The sequence below is a fragment of the Sorex araneus genome, chromosome 7, assembly GCF_027595985.1.
Source record: "Sorex araneus isolate mSorAra2 chromosome 7, mSorAra2.pri, whole genome shotgun sequence".
NCBI lineage: Eukaryota > Metazoa > Chordata > Mammalia > Eulipotyphla > Soricidae > Sorex > Sorex araneus.
In genome coordinates this window covers 65,692,024-65,714,550 of record NC_073308.1, presented here as the reverse complement: position 1 = coordinate 65,714,550, position 22,527 = coordinate 65,692,024, and the positions used below count along the sequence as shown (strand labels likewise).

Genomic DNA, 22,527 nt, shown 5'->3' with positions numbered 1-22,527 from the left:
TCTCTGTAGAAAGCTGTTAAATAGCTATTCAGCAAGTTTTCAAACACCAGACCCTAAGGAGTCAAGAAGTGGGGAAGGAAAGAACAATGTGGGCTAAAAGAAGGTAATCTTGGTTCAAAAGCTCTATAAAGCAAGAATGTCCACATCTAACCACAACTATAAAATAACATTCTCCTGAAACGCTTCTTTCAAATTTGGTCAAGCTCATTTTGCAAATTTGGTTATTTTAAAAAGGTAATGAATAACTTAAATTCAATTTAAAATAATGCTAACATTTTATTAAGAATTTTAGAGCAGGGTCACTTCTCTGAAACATTAGAAGCTTTTCATTCCTAAAAATTTATTCTAATAAAAATTTATAGTTGGCAATTTACACATTAGAAATCATCATGAATATAGACATGGCGAAGGGTGTGGCCTGCACCCCCGACGCTCTTCCGAAAGACATGATGCTGAGCATGACCTCTCAGGATCGGCCTGTTAGGACTTGTGCAAACATTCAGATGGACACCATTTGATCCCAAACACACAAATCTGTGTCAGATTAATCACTGCATAAAAAGTGATACCCTGGATTCAAGGAGGCCATAAAAGTGAACAGCTGAAACTACCCAGCGCCTGTCCTGTCCAAAATCCCACCTCCTCCCCCGCTCTCTTTGACTCCTTGGAAGCAGGAAGTAAGCTCACAGCATTCCCATTCTCGAGAGTTCCTGCCGTCCTAATTTCTGATTGGTAGAGATTATGTTAACGTAGACTGGAAGCAAGCGAAGAGCAGTTTATCTTGGCTTCCTTTTCACACCCAGCTCAACACCCAGTATCTATTGGCCTTTTGAGAACTGCACATTTTTAGTGTGCAGTGAGCTACCATGTTTCCACATTCAGTTCTATATGAAATTTCGTGCAACAAAGTGCCTCAGGGAATGAAGTGATTTGGGAAGTGACTTATACATAGGTTACATGTGAAACTGAAAATTCTAAACCTCACCCAAAAAAAGAAAATTGGTAAAATTGGTAAAACTCACAACTGCAGTTTGCCCAATATTCAAAAATATATGTCAACTGCAAATAAACCAATGACTCTTCGGTCATAACACTGACTGTTAAGATTTTTTTTTTCCCCCAAGAGCAGGAGAAGGCCCAAGGGCTGGAGTGCATGCTCTACATGGGGAGTCGGGGGGTGGGGGTGGGGGGTTGGGAGGGTCGGGTTCCATCACTATGACTGACTGGGGGTCGGCCACATGCAAGGCAAGTGCCTTTCCCCCTGTACCCTCCCTCTGCACCCAACCCTGCTCTTTGCAGAGTACAAAAAGTATTGGAAGAGTAAGGAAGACTTCTTCTGGATGAAAAATAATAGTAATTTTGGTCTCATTATCAACTGATGAACCAGTTTTGCTCCCAAACATGCAGTGAAATCATTATAGTAATATACAAACATGATGGGAAGTAATCACCTGGTTATTTAAGACTGGGACATGTCTGAAAATTGTCAGCTCTGTGGGACACTGCAAGGAACAACTGGGGAGCGACTGGGGTTGAGGATGGAGCCCCCGAGACTTGGCCCGATAGGGAGCAAGCGGCCCCTGCCCTGTAACTTTCCCTTTCAACTTCCTGGCAGCGGCCCCTCATCTCTCCCCCTCCGGCAGGCAGCTGTGGCATCCAGTCACCTCGGTGATTCCTGGAAACATGACTGAGCCAACAGGAACCCGCGACCAAGAAGGAACGACAAACTGCAACGTCCTAAAGCCTTGTGCAGTGTGCGCTGGATCTCCCACAGAAAGTCTGGTCCCTGTTTCTTGAGGTATATGAACCTGACCCTGCTTGCAGTAAACTCAGTCTTCTCTCTGCAGAGGCTCCCGGCGTGCATGCCTCTTCCTGTGGGCTGTCCCCCTCCACCACGATGGTGTCCAACGGGCAGCGTGAGGTGGGCTGCCATGGCCAGCTCCCTGGCCAGTCCCATGACCCCAGCATGTTGGAGCGACAAGTTCAACTGGTTTTATGTGGATATAGTGAAAAATTTAAAGACTGGCGGTGATCCCAGTTTTAAGAATGCAAAATGTGAGCCTTCCTGTAAGTTAAATGAAATAAAGACCACGTGACCCAAAAGTTATCAAAATTACAATACCTTTTAATGCACACAGAATTAAGATTTTTTTTCAATAAAAACACCAGACAGATGCAATATTTACTAGCAAGATAAAATGAAGAGACCGCAAATGACTTTGCTCTGTCACCTGATTGAACGATACATCATGAAATCAATGGTGGTGCATCGCGGGAACCTGCCGATGGAGCTCTCCTCCACGGGCGTGTAGATCTTAATCTGCCTCATGTGGGTGTCCCTCCCGTTCTGGTGGTTGGCGAGAACGGCGATCTGGATCATGAACGTGCGGGTCGGCTTCTTGTGGTTGTCAGTCAGGGGCACGTGAATCCAGCCACTCGGTTCTACCAGTTCAAGTTGCTGCCAAGAAAAACAAAACAGCCTCAGCCGTGTGCCCAGGCACCGCCATACAGGACAATGAATACACGTTAATGCTCGCGTCTGACACCCCGCTCACGGACAATGCGACAGCGACCATGAGCAGTTACCGGTGATAATTTTAGAGTTGGCAAGCGTGTGAACTCCTCAGCTCGGGGGATGCTATGTGTGATCACACCTTAGCGGATGTTCACGGGCTCTCCGGGCGGCGAGAGGGGCGGCTCTCTCTCACCCCGCTGCGTTAGGTGCTCTCGAACCTGCTTCCCCACCCGGGACGCCATCACAATGGGCGGACGAAGGAGGAACAAGGGCCAAGCTGGCCGGTGACCCGCTGCCCTTTACTCCATCTCTCGTCTCTCCCAAACTCGCTCCACAACGCTCTCTCCGACTCGCCAGCACCCGGTGCAGCCCACAGCAACTCCACAGCGCTGCCCGGCCTCTCCGGCCACGCCTCCCCCCGGGAGTCAACATGCTGATCAAGCCTTCCTGGCCACCTGCAGCCCACCAGGGCAAAGCAGCACTGAAGGTGAGTTTCTCCTCTCCTGCACCATCAGACGGATGCAGTCTGCGTGTCCACGTAAGCCCCTGAGTCCCATCAGGTGTGATCCCTGATTGCAGAGCCAGGAGTAAGCCCTGAGCACTAATGAGTATGGCACCCTAACAAACAAAATAGACTTTGTAGTATATATACTTGGGGTGTATCACAGATTAAATTACAAATGTAGTGAATAGTCTAACACACTACCAGTGGCTCACACTTAAATGTGGCTTAATTAACATATATTGCAGCACTAGTGTCAAAGTGTTAATGACACATTCTAGAGGCCAGGACTGGAGCAATAGCACAGCGGGTAGCCTTGCATGTGGCCAACCCGGATTCGATTCCTCCGTCCCTCTCGGAGAGCCCAGCAAGCTACCGAGAGTATCCCAACCGCACGGCAGAGCCTGGCAAGCTCCCCGTGGCGCATTCAATATGCCAAGACAGTAACAAGCCTCACAATGGAGACATTACTGCTGCCCGCTCGAGCAAACTGATGAACAACTGGATTACAGTGCGACAGTGCTAGAGGCCAGAGCAATAGGACAGCCGGGAGGGCCTTTGCCTTGCATGCAGCTGGCCCAGGTTTGATCCCTGGTGTCCCATACGGTCCCCTGATCACCACGAGGAGTAATTCCTGAGTGCAGAGCCAGGAGTAACCCCTGTGCATTGCCAGGTGTGGCCCAAAAGCCCCCCACCCCCCGAAAAGAACAATTTTTAGTAAACAGCTTCTTCAGATTGTACAATTTTACTGACCTCAGCCCTGGCTGGACATGGTGGAGTCGGCACTGCCATGGCTTCTATCACAGGACTTCCCAACCCACAGTTTTCCTGGAAGCCAGGAACACTGAGTGCTTTGTCTACTTCCAGTCCACTGCGCTCCGTTAAAATTCTGAGTCACCGCTAAACGCTTATTGCTCTGATACTCTTTTAATTTATTCCATGAATTTGAAAAAAAAATCAAGTATATGTACATATCCGTGTACATTTTGAAATTTTATCACATTTTGAAACTATGATTAAAATACATTTTAGACAAATTTTCTATTTTAAACAGAAAGTCAATGACTGATACAGTTCTGCCTACTGACTGTCTCTCCCCTCATTTCTGCCCTTGTCTGGGAGGCGGAAGGCTTTCCCAGGGGCACCGAGGGGGCACTGCCAGGGTAACTCTCCAGCTGGACGGGATGCTCGCTGTGCGTGCTGCCGGGAACTGTGCTCGGACCACACGGCACTCAGCCCTGCCTGTGCAAAATCAGCCGCACAAAACATGAACACGGTTGGGTGTGGCTAGGTTCCAATAAAACTTTATTTACAAAAGCACGTTCCTGGCCATATTTGCCTGTGAACGGCCATTTGCTAAGCTGGGACCCGGGCAGCAGGCCTGCTGTGGAGGGGACAAGGTGAAAGGACGCTACAAGAAGACTCAGACCTAGCGAGTCAGGATCAGGCCAGGAGATACAGGCAGCGGATTCACCAGGAGGCAGCACAGTGCGGAGGAGAGAAATGAAGAGGCCGAGGAGAAGCTGGGTAAGAAATGGAGAACAAGAAGTGCCATGCTTGGAGCCGAGGAAGAGAGGAAAGCGAGGGCCACTGGAGGACGAGAGGCTCGGAGACCCGGGTCTCTGCGGAGGGACTGCTTGGCTGTGCTGGTATCTCGGGGGGGCCGAAACGTGGACGTGGGGAGCGAGTTCCAACGCGCAAGGAGTGCTGGGACTTGTGACGTGGGACATCATGAGGTGACCCCCACGGACGTCAGACAGGCTGGGCACTGGAGCCCAGGGCTGCTCCAAGAAGGAACCGCTGTTGTGAAGAGGCACCTCTGGGACGAGGGCGGGCCGAAAGGACCACCACAGAAAGCCCTTGTGTGCCCCCTCGCCCGCCTCTCCCCGAGTGCCCCCAGCACATGGGCAAAGGCTCTGAGCACACATTCACCCGCTCGAGCATCTCAGGCAACCCATCAGGGGCCACAGAGCGTTCCAGGACCCGCAGACACCGTGGAGTGGGACTGAGCATCCCTTCAAACACTGCGCAGGAGGGCAAAGAGACGATCTAAACACCCCGCTTCAAAACCAAGACTTCACGAAAGAAGAGCTCTCAACACAGAAAATTACTGGCAGTGCGGGTGAGGGGACAGCTCACCAGGGAAGAATGCATTCACGTGCCGCTCCAAGGTCACTGCCAATGGGAATTCCTCAAAAAGAATCTAACGATAACGACGAGATGTTCCTCCAGAACATACACTATGTCTCGGGAACAGTTCTAAGTGCAGGAAATATATCCATCTGTTTAATCCGAGCAACAAGGCAGGCCTCGATGTTATAAATGAGGCAAAGGAGACACGAAGATCAAGGCACTTCACTGGGGTCACAGAGCTGGTAAGTAGCAGAGCTGTGATTCAAATAAACAGTACGATTCCCGAGTCCATGCTTTTAAACATGTGATGTTTATAGAATGTAAAGATATTCAGTAATAGTTTTATCTGAAATCTTATACAAATAAAACAGAGAAGTCTTGGCCAGTGAAAGTGGCCACTAATCTTACCATAATCCAATTCCTTTATGGCACTGACATAGCCGTGCAGACACAAACACACACACACACGAAGACACACAGGGGACAGCTGCAGGAGGAGGGGCGGGGGGAGAAGGGTCCCTTCCAGGGCAGAGGGGATGAGATGAGGACAGGAGAGGACTGCAGGCACACGCCTGCATGCGGTTGACCCTGTTTCACTCCGAGGTACCTCGTGGCCCCCCGGCGCCCCCTGGGTGTGTCTGGGATCACTATCAGGAACGCAACCTCCACCGACAGCCCGCACGAACCCGGATACGGCTCCTGCCCCAGGGGAGCCTGCGAGGAGCCGGCACAGGGCGCTGTGGGGGGCCGGGGGAGACCCCGGGCTTGGCCGGGGCCCCACTCTCACGGGAGAGCCGACAGCCTGTGTGCCTGCAAGCCTCCATGTCAGTGCTGACGTGTGTTATGTGGCAACAGAAAAATTAGCAACACAATAGCAGCAGATGAGTAATGAATATCAAAACATTTATGAGACGAGTTTAAAAAAAAAGATGCATAAAAATGCTGAGGGCGTTGGATGTTTATAACTAAATTCACACAGTGTAGGCAACGGCAAAGATTCCTAGTGTTAATGTGAAAGAAGTTACTTTTCTTCGACATCTTATTTCATGTCTTGACCATAATAAGGCTCAAGTCCATTTGAATCCGCTACTCCTAAGCTGCTTGTTTCTGGAACAACCTCCACAGGTGGCATTAACCGAGGGGCAGGGGAAGCAGGGGACAGCCCACAGCCCGGGCGGCCACTTCTCAGCAGGATCGCCGCCCTGTCCTCAGCCACCCCTCCCCGGTGGCAGTGTAGCGTCTACAACGGCAACAAAAGCTGCTCTTGCCCACTCTCTGCAGTTTCTCTGAGGGCATCTTGCAGCCGGCCCCAGGACCCCTGCTTCCTGTGGGCACCTGGAACTCAGAACCTGGAACTCACAACTCACAGCACCTGCAACTCACAAGCTCACCCTAGCCTGAGTTCCCTAAAGGCAGCCTCCACGGACACTGAGCAGAACGGTCAGCTCCACCAAGAACGAAGCCAACTTGGCGGGGAAATATCCAAAGCACAGACAGCATTTTCCCATGGAATCGGTGTCCAGTACTAAATACAAAGGGGTTCAAATGTCCTCCCCTATCACTAATCACACATCCCTGCAAAAGAAATGACGAGTTAAGTCCTTATTCAAGAACGCTGTCCTTTGTCCCTCTCACTGCCTGCTCCATTAACCAGAACTGTGACTTAATGGATCTTGAATGTATCTCCATATGAGAATTGTCAACACATCATGTCATAGATTCTGGATTTTTTTTGGGGGGGGGGGGGACGGGAGTGAAGGGGAGTAGGCTGAGCCAACCCAGCAGTGCTCAGGGCTGACTCGTGGCTCTGTGCTCAGGGCTGACTCCTGGTGGTGCTCAAGGGATTCCATGTGGCACTGGGGATTGACTGGGACTGGCTATGTGCCAGGCACGTGCCTTGACCCCTGCCCTACCTCTCCGAATTTTTAACCATCTCACTTAGGAAGAAACCCAACTCACTGAGAGCAGTGTTGAGTCTAGCGCTAGAGCAAGGCAGACTAATATGACACAGAAGAGAGTTGAGACCCTGGGTGGCAGTCGTTCCTAGCTAGCAAGTCAGAAACAGTTCACAGGAGAGGAAGGAAGACGCCTAGATAAAATCACACCTTTGAGATGGGCTTTTATCAAGTACTTTCTCACCCTTCTCACCGTAAGTAATGTCCAGTTCCAATTTAAATTAAATAATGACATTTCTAGAAGGAAATAAAACATCTTTATAACCTTGGAATAAACAAAATTGTCTTAAGTAGGTGCCCAAAGCCACCATTCAATTACGTTTTTTTTTTTTTTTTTCAGTTACCGGATTAACAAACCAGGCTCAGCAACATTATCCACTGGGGCATGTCGTTGCCAGCAGGTCAGCCTGTACCCGCGGGGCGAGTGCGTCAGCCTGGTGGTGCCTTCAGGCTTCCTGATACTCCAGGAGTACAGTGACAGAGAAATTTCTTTTAAAAGTATAACCTATTAAAGGTAACCAAAATTAAAAAAAAAAATAGAAAATCTGACTAGTCTATTAATACTGACTAATATGTCTATTCAGGAAACTTCGTCCTAATTAAAAATCTATCACAGCACTACAGTGTGGTGAAGACTCTGCCAGTTCCCCAGCTTCCCGCCCTCCCCCATTTTCTTCCCTTTAGGGCGTCCCTACAGCGCCCAGGAGGTTCAGTTCAGTGTAAAGGTCTGAGGCTCTAAGGGGGCCAAAGATTATCCAAGTTTCCCCAGAGGGGCTGAGGACAGAGCCCGTGCTGACACGGGTCCAGCACACACCCTCACCACTCCCGGCCCTTCCACATACTTAAAGGAATCGTATCAACTTGGCACAGAGGTGTAAAAAGAAAAGAAACACTTTGAAAACTATTTTTATGAGGCCAGCATAACTTTGGTTCTAAAACTTGTTAATGACGTTCTAAGAAAGAAAAATTATAGACCAATCTTTCTCATGAACACACAAGAAAGTCTAGAATAAATGAAGAGCCCATCTAAGTGAGTAGCTTACTAAAAAGCGATACATCACAGCTAAGTGGGGTTTGTTTCAGTTGGATTATAATGTTGGATTATCATTTGAAAACTAATCAATGTAATTTCAACAGAATTTTTTAAAAAGCAAATATAAATTCAATACCCACTTATGATCTTAAAGTCTTAACAAAAAGAATAGAACCTAATTTCCTTAATGAATAAAACCAGCATCTGTCAAACTAAGTAGCATTCATTGTATACAATGATGAAATACTAAAAACTTCCCCAATGACATTATAAACAAATGAAAAAATTCCACTATCACCACTTGCATTTAACATTGTTCTGCTGGTCTTAAGCAGTGAAAGAAGACAAGGAAATGAGCTGAACAAAAGAGAGTAGAAACAAGAAAACAAGAAGAGAGGATTAACAAGGTTTTGCTTGAAAGGCAAGGGAAGAATTAACATTATTTGTAATTCACATGAATGCATACTAGAAATTCTGAAAGAAACTAAAACTATTACAATTCATAAGAAGATTTAGTAAAATCACTGGAGGCAAGAGTAACATAAAGTTTAACAGTGTGGAATTTGTGCAGAAGAAAGTCGTAGAGAACAGAAGAGACCAAAGAGTGCAAAAATTAGTCTGTCTAGGCCGCGGCTCGGGGCTTCTCCTGAAGCCCCTGCCTGGCACCTTTCCGCCGCCGCCGTCGGATCCTGACCAATCCCCACTCTGCTGCTTAGGGGCGTGTCCTCATCTCAGGGGGCGTGGCCTAAAAAGTGGGCGTGGCCTCTTTCCGGAGCGGCCAACGCTAACGCGGCCGCAGTTATTTTTTTTTTACCATTCCATGCCTTCTCCTTTGGCCACAATTGATAGAATTCATTCCTTCAAAGAACTCCCTGAGGCCCTCCCTTTCCCCCACTTCCCGCTGCCGTCTGCGTCTCCCGAGTTTCTGAAGTCACTCCCTGCTCGCCCGGCGCACCCCGTCTCCCGAACCGGCTTGTAACTGCGCACGTCCCCCCCATCAACAGGAAGACACTGGGGGCGTGGCCTGTGTCTTAGTGGGCGTGGTCTAAAGTGGGCATGGCCTCCTCTCAGAGCGGCCAACGCTAACGCGGCCGCAGTTATTCTTTGCTACCTCAGCTCAATCCGTACTGTGTATTCCTTTGAAAACTCACTTTTGCGATCTCAAACATTTACGCAAAATAGCCATTAGCTTAGGCTGACAGTATAAAAGCTATCAGTGAATAAGGGAAGTTTAGCACAATCGGAGCCCCTTCTTCCCACAAAAAGGAAGAGGAATAAATAACTACAAGGTTCCAACTCTGCACTTCCGTGACAATATGAAGAAACAGCGAAAATCCCCTCCACGAAGAGAGGGAGAAGAAAAGATACTAGAAACCTCAAAAGAGTCTCCCAACATCTACGACCTCTCAGATAAACAATTCAGAGAGGAAATATGGAGGAGAGTCGACCTACTCCAAGCAACTATGGAACAGACATCCAATAAATTAAGGGAGGAGATGAATCAAGCGCTGGAACGGTCTACCAAGAAAATACAGGAAGAAATGAGAGCAGAAATGAGAGCAGAAATTTCAAACCTTCGAACGGAAGTCTCACAAATAAAGCAATCGGTAGATGAAATAAAAATCTCACTAGATGCCCTCAACAGCAGAATGACTACAGCTGAAGACAGAATCAGCGAGCTTGAGGATGAGCTGCAGAAAGCTTACATACAGCAACAAATAATGGCCAAAGACCTCAAAATGGCTATAGAGCGAATCAGAGCCCTGGGGGATGACTTCAAGAGGAACAACATAAGAATCATTGGAGTACCAGAACCACAGGGAAGTAACCCCAATGAAAAAATTAGTCTGTCTATACACTAACATTCACCACTTTTTCTAGAGATGACATGCCAGAGTAGGAGGGAACGGATAATCTCCTTAGATGGATTATTTAGATCTCCATTTGGAGATGAAAATAAATAAGTAAGTTTCTCACCATTCTTACTGTAAGTAACGTCCAGTTCCAATTTAAATTAAATGTTTTATAACCTTGGAGTAAACAAAAATTGCCTTAAATAGCTGCCCAAAGCCACCGTTCAATTACGTTCTTTTCAGTTATTGGGTTAAACAAACCAGGCTCAGAAATATTATCTATCGTGGCAGAAGCCACCAGCAGGTCAACCTGCGGGGCGAGTGCATCAGCAGCCTGATGGTGGCTTCAGGCTTCCTGATATTCCAAAATTGCTGCTGTGCCTTTGGCCGGACGCAACAACTTGGGGTCAAGTTTACCAAGAAATTAAATGGCCAAAAAGTAGGTATGTGGGAGCCACACCCACAAACCACCTCTGGCTCAGCTGTATTATACAAGCTAATTTGTTGGCCTTATTTCAGAGACCCATAAATAAATTTTGAAAGAGATCAAAAGCCGCAGTTGACCCCAGACCCACACATGGCTGAACAGACGGAGGTAAACTGGAGGGGGGGGGGCGGGTTGCCAGGGAACCTGCCCAAGCAGACGACACATAGGGGCGAGCAACCTTGAGGGCGGGGACAGCGACGGGCCAGGAAACTGCAGGGAAGGGCAGCACCGAGGAGGAGTCTAACACCGGATGGGGAATTGCGAGCGTCCTGAGGAGCCCAGGCGCCACGGAAGCACTGCTGCGGGTGAGACAGAGGGTGGCACGTGACTCAGCTAACAGGACCGACCGCCGGGCAGGAGGGACAGACCCGGGACAGGCCGAACTGCTCGGAACAGAGCAGCAGTGACGACACCCGGGGGTTCTTCGGGTGTGATCAGCAGGGCGGCCTTCCCAGTGGCTCGGGGCAGTGCCAACGGGGCTGCACGGCAAAGACACGCCCTGCTCGGTCCGGGAAAGTACAAAGAATTGTCACTTGTGGACTTTTCTGCATCAGTATAAAAAAGGGAAAGTTTCGAGGAACAGTGAAGCACCCATCCCTTCGTCCTGTGCCTCCTGCCAGCCGCATGCTCTCAAAAATAATGTCCAAGGTTTCCTCCTCTTTGAATTAGAGTGGAAAATTGTTCCTAGTGCTCCAGTTTCCTGCTGGACCACGTGCGCTGGCACTAGCTGGGTGGGGCGTGGGAAAGGGGAGTACCTGGCCTCTCCTCTCCGCAGGGAGGAAGCGGTCTCTGCTGACGGGACATGTCTGAGAGGGTCTAGGCGGGCGTCGGCAGTATTTGCTACATGGATGTAGTCAACAGGCTCTCGGCTAGTCCTGCTACAGGCACTGCTGTGTGTGCGTGTCTCGGACCGGCCGTGGTCCCTTAATCAGGGCACACGTCTGAGAACGCTTTCGTGAGTTTCTCGTGGGAGTAAGGATAAATCCTCCCACGTAACTTGGCTGACAGGGCTCCGCATCGTCTGGTGTCTGCTTAACCTGGAGTGTCCTTCGCCTACGTTTTGGCCAAATAAACTGCGACAAGCCAAAGAGCAAAATGTTACACTGTGCAGGAAACGGACTCTGAATTTATTCCCAAGATCATAAAATGGGAAGTATAAGGGCTATTATTTTGAAAACTAAAATTTAATATTCTCAGACTCTCCCTCCCCCGCTTTTACCCAGAGCCACCAAGTTACAAAGCTGAAAACCTAAAATACCACCGACGTGTCCTAAAAGCAAGAAAGCTACGATGAATCCACAGCCTATATGAAGTGATTTCCAGAAGCGGTTCCCAGAAGACTGGTTTGTGTGTGTGTGTGTGTGTGTGTGTGTGTGTGTGTGTGTGTGTGTGTGTGTGTGTATGTGTGTGTAGAGGGGGTTCCATCTCAAGAAAGTGACAGAGCCAACACAAAATGGGAAAACAACAACAACAATGAAACAGAGGAACGTCCTTTTCTGGGCAGTGCCTCTAGAACAGCTGTTTTCACACCAATGTTCACACTGTTTGTACTGTTGGCTTTTGTGGCAAAAGCAAAAATCCTCACAAATTATTTTAGCAGATGAAATAGTTTGCTATATTATATGAAGGTACAACTGCAGGACCTTGTGAGAGCAAAGCCAGCCTCAGTACCTGAGGGAAGGAGGGCCACAGAGAAGTCTGCATGCCTCACGGAGAGACGAGCTTCAACCATGTGAAAGGAGGTGCTTGGGAAGACCAGCAATAAAGAGGTGGAAAAAAGGAGAAATCTCGGGCCACGGCTTGTGATTGTGGAGAGCGAGCAGAGAAAACACAAAGGGACATGTCCAGGGCCTACGAGGCCCTCCCCGCCTCGAAGAACCGGACAGAGACACAGACACACAGACACACACACACACACACACACACACACGCGCGCACACACACGAAGACCGCTGAACACGGAGGGCCAGGCCGTCAGGAAGCTTCTGGAGAACAGCAGCTCCCGTGCAGGGCGCCGGGAACCACCCATGGCACTGCCGCCCTCGGGACCCCACGGCAGACTATGAGGCAATGGAGAATGTGCTTACTCTGATGAAACTTATTTCCACACGGGAATTCCACCCCCAGTCAAATCATCCCTGAGGGGGAGATTAACGTGCACATGAAGCTGCCAGTCAGGCAAGTTGCAGTGATTTTACCTCCCATGTGGAAGACGCATTCCACCGAAAGGGAAGTGAAGCAAGGTGGGTGGGGGGCGGCAACCAGGGAGAGCAGGGGGACCCAAGGAGCTGCTGCAGGCACACGGCCCTCTCAGAAACCGCTGCAGCGGGACCCTCTGAAGAGACACCAGGGACTCCAAGTCTTCTGGGCAAACGTCTATGGACGAGCTGCCGGACGGTGCTGTGGACCCCACCCGAGGAGGGGCGAGGGGTGATGCTGCGCAGAGAGGCACCTTGAGAAATCAAGGTTGGGGCTGGAGCAACAGCACAGCGGGTAGGGTTTTTGTCTTGCATCCAGCCGACCGGGGTTCGATTCCCAGCATCCCATATGGTCCCCTGAGCACCGCCAGGAGTAATTCCTGAGTGCAGAGCCAGGAGAAACCCCTGTGCATCGCTGGGTGTGACAAGAAAGGAAGGAAGGAAGGAAGGAAGGAAGGAAGGAAGGAAGGAAGGAAGGAAGGAAGGAAGGAAGGAAGGAAGGAAGGAAGGAAGGGAGGGAGGGAGGGAGGGAGGGAGGGAGGGAGGGAGGGAGGGAGGGAGGGAGAGAGAGAGAGAGAGAGAGAGAGAGAGAGAGAGAGAAAGAAAGAGAGAGAGAGAGAGAGAAATCAAGGTCAACAGCCCTACAGCCGGAGCGCTCCCCCCCCCCCCCGACCCCCCCCCTCCCCCCCCCCCCCCCCCCCGCCTCGCGCACCTACAGGGGGCTATAGGGGTCAGGGGCAGTGCCTCCGTGCAGACGGGGATGTGGAGCTGAGTGGGAGAGGACCATCCCTGGGTCACATGTGCGGGCTCCGAACACGTCTGCAGGGCTGCGCGGCTCCGCGGGGCCCCTCTCCTCGCAGGGGTGGAGGTGGGCGGGGAGGGGCGGGTATGAAGCCGGTATTTCACAGGAGGCGGCAGGGCGGGCAGCGAAGGGGCGGCACCGCTGGGTGCGCCCCTGGCCCGAGGCAGGGCGGGAACGTGCCAGGGGCTCCGGACTGCTGCTTGCGGAGGCTGGGGACACGGGGGCAGGCGCGGTGCCAGACCACGGAGGAGCAGAGGTCACAGCTGCCCCTGGCTCGCTGGCACCCGATGTCCAGCGTCACGCTCAGAGCCCCGGCACGGGCGGCACAAGCGGGAAAGGCACCGAGTTCAGGCACCGCCTCCTGCGCGCAGGCGCGCGCGGCCTGGGGAGGGGCCGCGGGCGGGCAGGGCGGGCAGGGCGGGCGGAGGACCCGCTCCCGGCTTCTCGCGTGCCCACAGGGCGGGCAGGGCGGGCAGAGCGGGCGGAGGACCCGCTCCCGGCTTCTCGCGTGCCCACAGGGCGGGCAGGGCGGGCAGGGCGGGCGGAGGACCCGCTCCCGGCTTCTCGGGTGCCCACAGGGCGGGCAGGGCGGGCGGAGGACCCGCTCCCGGCTTCTCGGGTGCCCACAGAGCGCGGTTTCTTACAACACATCGGCCACACACACCCGTAAACCGTGCCGAACTCCGCAGTTACGTAGGTGGCACGGGCGGTCCAGGTCAGGGAAGGGCTTGCTGTTAGACGCGCTCTCAAAGGGAACGAGCGCACATTCTGCACCGAGTAATCTCGGATGCCGCCACGGAAACAGAGCAGAGCGGTCAGAGAGAGAGGACATCACGCACAGGAGGTGAACACTTTCCACACAAATTCCGACTTTTCACCCACTCGGCTATTTAAAAATAGGCGCAGCAAATGGGAAGAAGACATCTTTCCACCAGCAGAAATCTCAGTAGTAAGTAACTTCTCAAAAGAGCAGAGGTTAAAAGGTATCGCTCAGTAATAAATAAAACTAAAGTATATCTAATAATAAATATAACTACTGCTAAAGTATAAACTACTGAAAAGAGTAAGGATCAAAAATTTAGGATCCCAAAGAATCGCTATAAAATACTTTTGGCTTTTTTATTTTAGGCTTTTTTATTTGGGGGTTGGGGTCACACCCCTCGATGCTCAGGGGTTACTCCTGGCTCTGCACTCAGGAATTACTCCTGGCGATGCCCCGGGGACCATACAGGATGCCGGGGATGGAATCCAGGTCAGCAGCATGGAAGGCAAATGCACTACTTGGGGTACTGTCGCTCCAGCCCAGTACATTTTTGTTTGGGGAACACACCCAGCAATGATCAGGGCTTACTCCGTGCTCAGGGATCACTCCTGGAGGGGCTCAGAGGACCCGACGCAGTGCCAGAGATAGAACCAAACCTGGGCCAGCTGTGTGCCAGGAAAGAGCCTTAACCTCAGTACGAGCTCTCTGGCCCCAAATACTCTTTACAGGGCTGGAGAAAACCCGTTGGACTGGAGCACATACTCTGCACGTAGGAGGCCAGGGTTCGGTTCCCCGAGCGCCAAACCAGGAGTAGCCCCAGCTCCATACCACCAAATATGCCCCCTCCAACAACAAAATTATGTGAATTCCCATTGCTTATCTTCAAAATGCATCTGAGTGCTAGAGTAATAGTCAACTTTGTAAACCGTGGTTTAAAATAAGATAAAACTCCGTTAGAAGCAGGAGAATGACACCGCTATCAACAACGTCTAGTCAGGGTTTTCACTGCAAAGCAAAGCAGCACTGTCAGGAGCCCTGGAACTCTGACGCAGAACGGGAAGAGGGAGGTATGCGGACCCGGATGAAAGACACGGAGGGTTCAAGCCTGGCTCCACTGCTGGTGACAGCAAACACGTGTGGATCACTAGCTTTTGGCCAGGGAGGCGTTTGTGTGAAGGATTTCTGGCATAGACTGATTTATTTTGTTCAGCCCTATTACAGACATTCTTTTCATCTTCTTAAGAAACCGGCAGCACCGAGATGCTAACTCCCCAAGTCTCACTTGCAATTCAGGGTCACAATAACAACCCCAAACCTAGTAGATGATTCGTAAGGTCTGGATCTTGACCGACGCAAAGGGATGGATGTCTACCCAGGAGTTACGGGAGGCTCCGTTCTCAGTTCAAGACAGTCTTCAGGACAGACAGACAAGTGTGTGGCTTTTACAGCCCATTTAAAAAAAAAAAAAAAGGTGACCCATTTTCCAGGCTTTGCTCCTTGCAGTTGCCATTTGTTGGGCTGCTACCATGTGCCAGACCGTTAGTGTACATTTCTTTTACCCATCCCAATGCCGCTTTCCTGTTTCATGGCTGAGGTGCTGGAAGTTGGCTATTTCCACAGAGAGGAAATAGGCTTCCCCCAGCATTTCAAAATGGAACGCTCCTATTTGCTGTGATCTGGGGTCTGGGAACACTCAAAATTTTTCCATATATAATGGTTAAAAGCATTCTAAGATCCAAAATATGACCTACCAAATCATACCCCAATAGCAACATTCTGCTTTCAAATGCAGAAGGAACCTGCAATTTGCAAAGGGTCACCTAGATACAGGAAGAGGGATGGAGCCAGGATTTGAAGGTCATTTCCCTTCGTCAAAACTCCAAGCATCACAAGAGTAATAAAGCAGTCTGTCTGGAATAAAAATAGACAATATGTTATGAGATGAGTAAAAGTGACTAAACATTGGAGCTTATATAAAGCTGTAATCCTGTTATTTGGTTTTTTGTGTTTTTTTTTTTTTTTGCAAGGGGGGGAATGAGGGGAACATCTTGGATTTGAGCCACAACCAGGGGGTTACTCCCAACTTCGTGCTCGAGAGTCATTCCCACCGGGCTTGGGGAACAGTGCATTGCTGGGGATCAACCCTGGGTGTCCTGCGTGCAAAGCGTGCAGTCTGCCATGTAAGCGACCTCTCTGGCCCCCAGACACGCTTTAGAGAAATGGGAAACTCGAGGGGACTGGAATAGGGAAATTCCATGACACTCCTGGTTCTTCTATGAACTACAGTAGTAAAAGTTGACCACGAGAAGAAACGGATTTCTTGTCACAAGTTTAGGCAGAGGTAAAAATCCAACGTGTACCTCTATCTTCAAAATTAAAATGCAGACGTCTCTAGTGCTTTGAACTACAGGTGTTATTTTCACTTTAGATTATATCTGAAAGGAGACGGGAAAGGGCAGGAGTCTCCCGAGGAAGGGAAGGGATGGTGAGGCCTCGCAGCTCCGGGTCTGCTTAACAGCAGAAAGAGTCGTCCCACAGGCTCAGACTCTGCCCAGAAGATCTGGGATTCCCAGGGATTCAACAGTTGATGTGTATCACAGATTTTGTTTATGAAAGTGCAAAATAAAAAAAAAAAAGACCTTCATCATTTACTTTCAAAAGTGTGTAGCCACATCTTGAACATGTCTCAAGAGTTTAGGTGAAATAATACAAAATGAATATTGCAAGCAGGAGGCAACAGATTTTCTCTGCCGTGAATTTAACAGTGCTGAACTAGCGGCAGGACCTGTTACTTACGTTGATGTGAATTACCAGCATTCTGGGGAAAACGTTAACTTGTTTCCTAAAACCACAATCGGGGACAAGTGAGCAGGAAAAAGAGAGAAAAAAAAAAAAAGCACAGGCGTTTCTGTTCTATTCAGAAGCACCAACAAACGGCGGTGGCAGCGGGCCAGGTCGCCCTGTGCGCAATTAGGCTTCGTGGCAGCCAGGAGGCCCGGGCTCCCCGGGCCTAGGAAACGAGCCTCTCGGAACAGGGGCTGTGGCCTCCTTTCCAGCAGGCACACCTGAGCGCCGTCCTGTTAGGTGCCCGTCTCTGCCATCCCGGACTCAGAGACAGGTTCAGACAATGAAGCAGCCGCGACCAGGGCGCGCCCAGGGGAGATGAGCGGGCACTGGGGTCCGAGGAGCGCGGGGGGTTCACTGCGGAGAGCTGGTCCAGGCACAACCGCGGTCTGATCGGCCGGGGCCAGGAAAATGAAAAGACTCATAAAATCAGCATGAAAAGCAGAAGCTCATCGTGACTGAGGAAGAAATGCCGAGTGAAGATTACACACACACAAACCTGAAATGACTTTACGATGAAAAGGTATTAAAGTAGGGTTTAGAAAAAGGAAAAAAGAAGCCAAGAAAGATGTTTCAGGGCTGGAGCGATAGCACAGTGGGTAAGGCGTTTGCCTTGCACGCGGCTGACCCTGGTTCGAATCCCAGCATCCCATATGGTCCCCTGAGCACCGCCAGGAGTAATTCCTGAGTGAAGAGCCAGGAGTAATCCCTGTGCATTGCCGGGTGTGAGAAAGAAAGAAAGAAAGAAAGAAAGAAAGAAAGAAAGAAAGAAAGAAAGAAAGAAAGAAAGAAAGAAAGAAAGAAAGAAAGAAAGAAAGAAAGAAAGAAAGAAAGAAAGAAAGAAAGAAAGAAAGAAAGAAAGAAAGAAAGAAGTTTCAAGAAAGACATGTATATTTACTCTTTTATCATCTCTACTCTGAAAGTACTTAAGAAAATAACAAATGACATCAAATGACTCAAATAAACCTCCTGGTGAACAGCACGTCTCCCACCCATCAGACAGAACCCTGCAGCCCCAGTACCTGGCAAGTCCTTTCCTCTTTGGGGTACTTTAAATTTGAGTGAAAGGCTGCGTCTGCCAACACTGCAGACTTGATTCTGCGAGTTCGCCGCGTGTGTCTCAGATAATGCCCAGCCCGCACAGGAAGAGTGAAAAACGAACAGGCTGAGTTTGAAAATTAAAAACACTGATCTACGGACCCATAGATGCACTCTGCCTGATTAGAATCATTAGGGTCAGTGGGGAAATTTTACTAACACAAAATAGTACTCTCAAGAAGCTCCCCCGGTTGGAACCGCTTTAACCTCTAGTGAAATGGAAGGTCAATGGAGGATATTTTCATGCTCGTGTAACCAAGAGACACTCCTTATACAGTAAAATTAAGTTAGAGGGCAAAATAGTCGGCATGTAAATCCATCTCTGGATCTTCACTCCAGCGTCAACTCTTTCTCACTTTCCTTCATCATCTCGTGCACAATTTTGGTTTTTTCTTTTTTACTATTTTGTAACCCACAAACATACACATCTTCACCTCTGGAGACGCCCGTGACCTTGGTGTGACCATCGGTGACAACTTACCCTATGAACAGAAACGCTCCCACCTTGAAAATATAAGGCCCAACAAAAGGGTCACTACACTAAGAACACACAGAGTCTTTATTCCAAGAGGAACTTTTGGGGGAAAAAAAAAAAATGCTGTGTGAAGAGCAGATACTGATGTCCTCAGAGGCACACGGCAGACAGCCCAGCGGGCGAGGGCGGGGGCTGTTGTTCTTGGGTCGTGCTCAAGAGCAGCTGGCACAATGGAATTTCAATACCACCATTGCTTATTTCTCTGCGTATCTTTAAAATAACAGGTTAAAAAAAAAAAGCTACAAAAAACAACAAAACAAAATGTTTTTAATTCCTCTTTTCAAAGGATGTAATTTATAACCATTACACAAATAGAGAAGAGGCACAGAGGGGAGGGGGAAACCAAGTCGTGTTCCAAACGTTCAGTTTACAAGGACCTCACACTAAGTTTTTTTTTTTTCCCCTCTGCAACTCTTAGTAGAAACAGTATTATTTGCTAAAAATGCACTCGATGCCAAGAGCTACGGTCCATCTAAAGCAAAATGCCTGGGATGGAAACAGAGTGTTAATACGGGGTGGGGGGAGAAGGGGCAAGATTCAGTATACAAATTGCTGTGAAACCAATTTTTTAAAAAGAGCAAGATCAAGTTTTGAGTTGGCTATCTCTTTGTTGAGTTAAACGAAATTGCCGCTGTCAGGACACTAAAATATGCAAGCTGTATTAAGAATCAAATTTCAGACTTTCTAATTAAACCTTTTTTTTTTTTAAAGTTATTGGGAATTCAACTCTAGTCTTGGTTCACATGCTAGAACAATGGAAAAATTTTCCGAATGGTTGAACACTAACCCTGACAAGTGGGGAGCGCCAACTACAATACATTATATGGTAGCATAACCCGCCACCCACGGTGCTGGGAGAGCGGCTTTCACACACGCACTGGGCTGTAAAACCACAGAATCCGGAGTCCACGTTGTCCCTCTTATACTAGGTGAAATATACCGTCAATTCTTTCCATTATAAATCTTTTCTTTATTACTATTTTTGAAGTCCACTTAACCATTTGTCTTTTCTTGCGAGGTAAAAGATTTTTTTTTTTTAAACCAAAAATGCAAGAGGAAGGCCCCCGTTCTTTCTACAGTACAGAATAAAGGGGGCGCAGCTGCCTTCGTCCTTGGGAGTTAATTTGTGGGATCCATATTACTCAAAATGGAAAAATAAAATCAAAAAAACTGATAGTGGTTCATCAACCACTTCTGGCATTTAAAAATACTTACTTTAAAATAAACAGATAAACCGCAGAGGCGGGGGCAGGCGATTCTGTAACAATACAGTTTTTAGTGTGTGTGTGTGTGTGTGTGAGAGAGAGAGAGAGAGAGAGAGAGAGAGAATAGTATTTGTTATGGAGTACTCTGTTTCTATCTTCTCCCTACATTCCTACCTTCTCCCACCTGGCAAAATCCAAACCTATAGCAAAAACCAAACCACACAGACACACAGACACACAGACACACCATGCACACACGCACGCACACATGCACACACACATGCACACACACGTGTCAAGACTCTGGTCCAAGCCTCTAGCAAGAACCAAACACCACACACACACACACACACACACACACACACACACACACACACACACACACGTGTCAAGACTCTGGTGTGTAAGGGTGCCCTGGAGCACCATCATGACACTGGTGAGATGGGAACAACGCCAGACGGCAAGATGACACATGCATGTCACCCTCATCGCAGGACCGCGCCAGCCAAGGATGTGCGCAGTGCCTCAGGAAGGAGCTCCCTGCACGAGTCTAGTGCGCTGGGGCACACAGGGTTCTGTGATTCAGAACAAGAGAGGACTGCCCCTCAAAAAAAAAAAAAACCTGGAAAGACACAAGTTTTAGAGACCCAAAACAACTTTATCATTTTCCTCACTAACCTCTGGCCTGACTCATGTCCCTCCACAGCTCTCCCTTCTGTGCTCTGTGCCTCCCACCCACCACAACCCACGTCCACCCACCGCCAGAACCACGGCATTCCAGGACAGTTACACGGCCTAAGAGGCCCTTCTGCGGGTTGCATTTGCAATGCTGTTGGCACAGAGAGATTTATTTTGAAGCGTTTCTATTATGCTGACAAGGTCAATTAGTCCTGTGAACTATTGGTCTTTCTGCCCGATAGCTTGGTGGATTACTCAAGTGGGGCCATTCAGAACCTAGAACTGAGTGCAGCCAATTAACCTCCTAAAAATAACAATAGTGCAATCTAATGAGATTTTAAGCTATCTTAATAATACACAACAGCAATGCCATTTCCTCTGAACTGGTGGATGCTATTTGATAGAAACTCTCCATTTCCCCCAAATTGAACTGGGTTTTAATTTATGATAGACAAATTACATAGAGCGACTTCCATTTTATGGAGGTTCATCTGTGAAAGCTCTCCAAAACAACAGCTTTGAAAAGTGAATACAGCACCTATATTCGCTGACATGATTTATACAAACAACTACAGAATTGGAGAGCCCTTTACTATGTAATTTTTAGTGTTCTTATCATGGTTTCTCCCAAGATGCAGACGGGACCCTATTGTCTTGAAGAAATAAATACCCAAAACTTCTATTTCAAATCTGTCAAATATGCATTGTTAAACACAAAGGTTTAAAAAAAAAGGACTTTGCATTAATTATTTGTATGTGACAGACAACACGAATAAACACTCGGCATACTTTAAAGTCTTTTCTTAACTGTCTCAGGAGTCAAAAAAAATGGGCACTGTTATCTAGTCTGTGTCTGAGGAACCTGAAGTCAGAGCGAGGAGAAATTCTCCCATGTCTTAGATGGACAATGGTGGCAAAACAGAGGTCTCGAACCGAATCTGTCAAGTTGGTCAAATTGTGGTCTTTCAACACCACTGGGCTGAAAGTGAGACCATCCCCCGTCACCTCTCAGCTCTATAAAACCGGGACCAGAGGAAACTGTGGCTCTTGAGTGACATCGGCCGTAGGGAGCAACCACTGGGAGCTGAACGGAGGGTGGCGTCTCGCTTCCCACTACTGCTCGAGCCAACACGCACGCTTCAGGACGGGAAGACGGCAGCTCAGCGTTCCCCTCGGCGTTTCCGAACCAGCTGCACTGACGCTCACGGGCTCCTCCTCCTGCAGGCCGCCCCCCACACACGATCCCATCCCAGACGCCCTTCGTGCCAAAGTGCCACACCCAGCCATCGGGGTTTCTCGGCCGTACTGAGTATGTCAGGGCGTAAGGACGGGGAAGGTATCTGAAGGCACGGAGTGCAAGGCACTGACTTCTCCGCAAGGAAGGTTTCGGGGGTGGAGGACAGACGGGCTAGCAGAGGCTCAGACGCTTGCCCTGCACGCTGCTGTCCCCCGCTGGACCTCAGGCCCCGCAAACGGCTCCCTGAGCACTGCCAGGAGTGACTGCTGAGCAAAGAACCAGAAGTTAGGGGCTGGAGCAACAGCACAGCGGGGAGGGTGTTTGCCTTGCACGCGGCCGACCCGGGATCGAATCCCAGCATCCCATATGGTCCCCTGAGCACTGCCAGGGGTAATTCCTGAGTGCATGAGTCAGGAATGACCCCTGGGCATTGCCAGGTGTGACCCAAAAAGGAAAAAAAAAAAAAAAGAACCAGAAGTTAGCCCTGAGCCTCACTGGCTATAACCCCCAAAACCCAGCCCCCAAACCCCAAACAGTTAATAACTCTTTTGATAGTTAAGGAAAACAAAAATCACAAATGGGTCCAGAGAAGTAAGAGGAGTGGAGAAGGCGCCTGCTTGGCACATACATGACTGACCCGGGATGGTCCTGGGCTGCATATGATCCGCTGAGCACTCGCAGGAGTGATC

General features: G+C 49.2%; 1 protein-coding gene across 6 annotated transcripts in view; it reads right to left on the bottom strand.

Moving 5' to 3' along the window:
* Positions 1–2,104: 2,104 nt before the first annotated feature.
* ANAPC10 (anaphase promoting complex subunit 10) overlaps positions 2,105–22,527 on the bottom strand; it is a 48,550-nt gene continuing 28,127 nt past the window's right edge. For 5 of the 6 annotated variants that reach the window (XM_055144192.1, XM_055144187.1, XM_055144188.1 and 2 more), the window contains exon 5: positions 2,105–2,458. In XM_055144192.1, the coding sequence (XP_055000167.1) occupies positions 2,228–2,458 (231 nt within the window). In that variant the 3' untranslated portion in view covers positions 2,105–2,227. Of the gene's footprint in view, positions 2,459–12,676; positions 13,074–22,527 lie in introns of those variants that run through there. The other variant, XM_055144191.1, reaches the window with a different exon arrangement.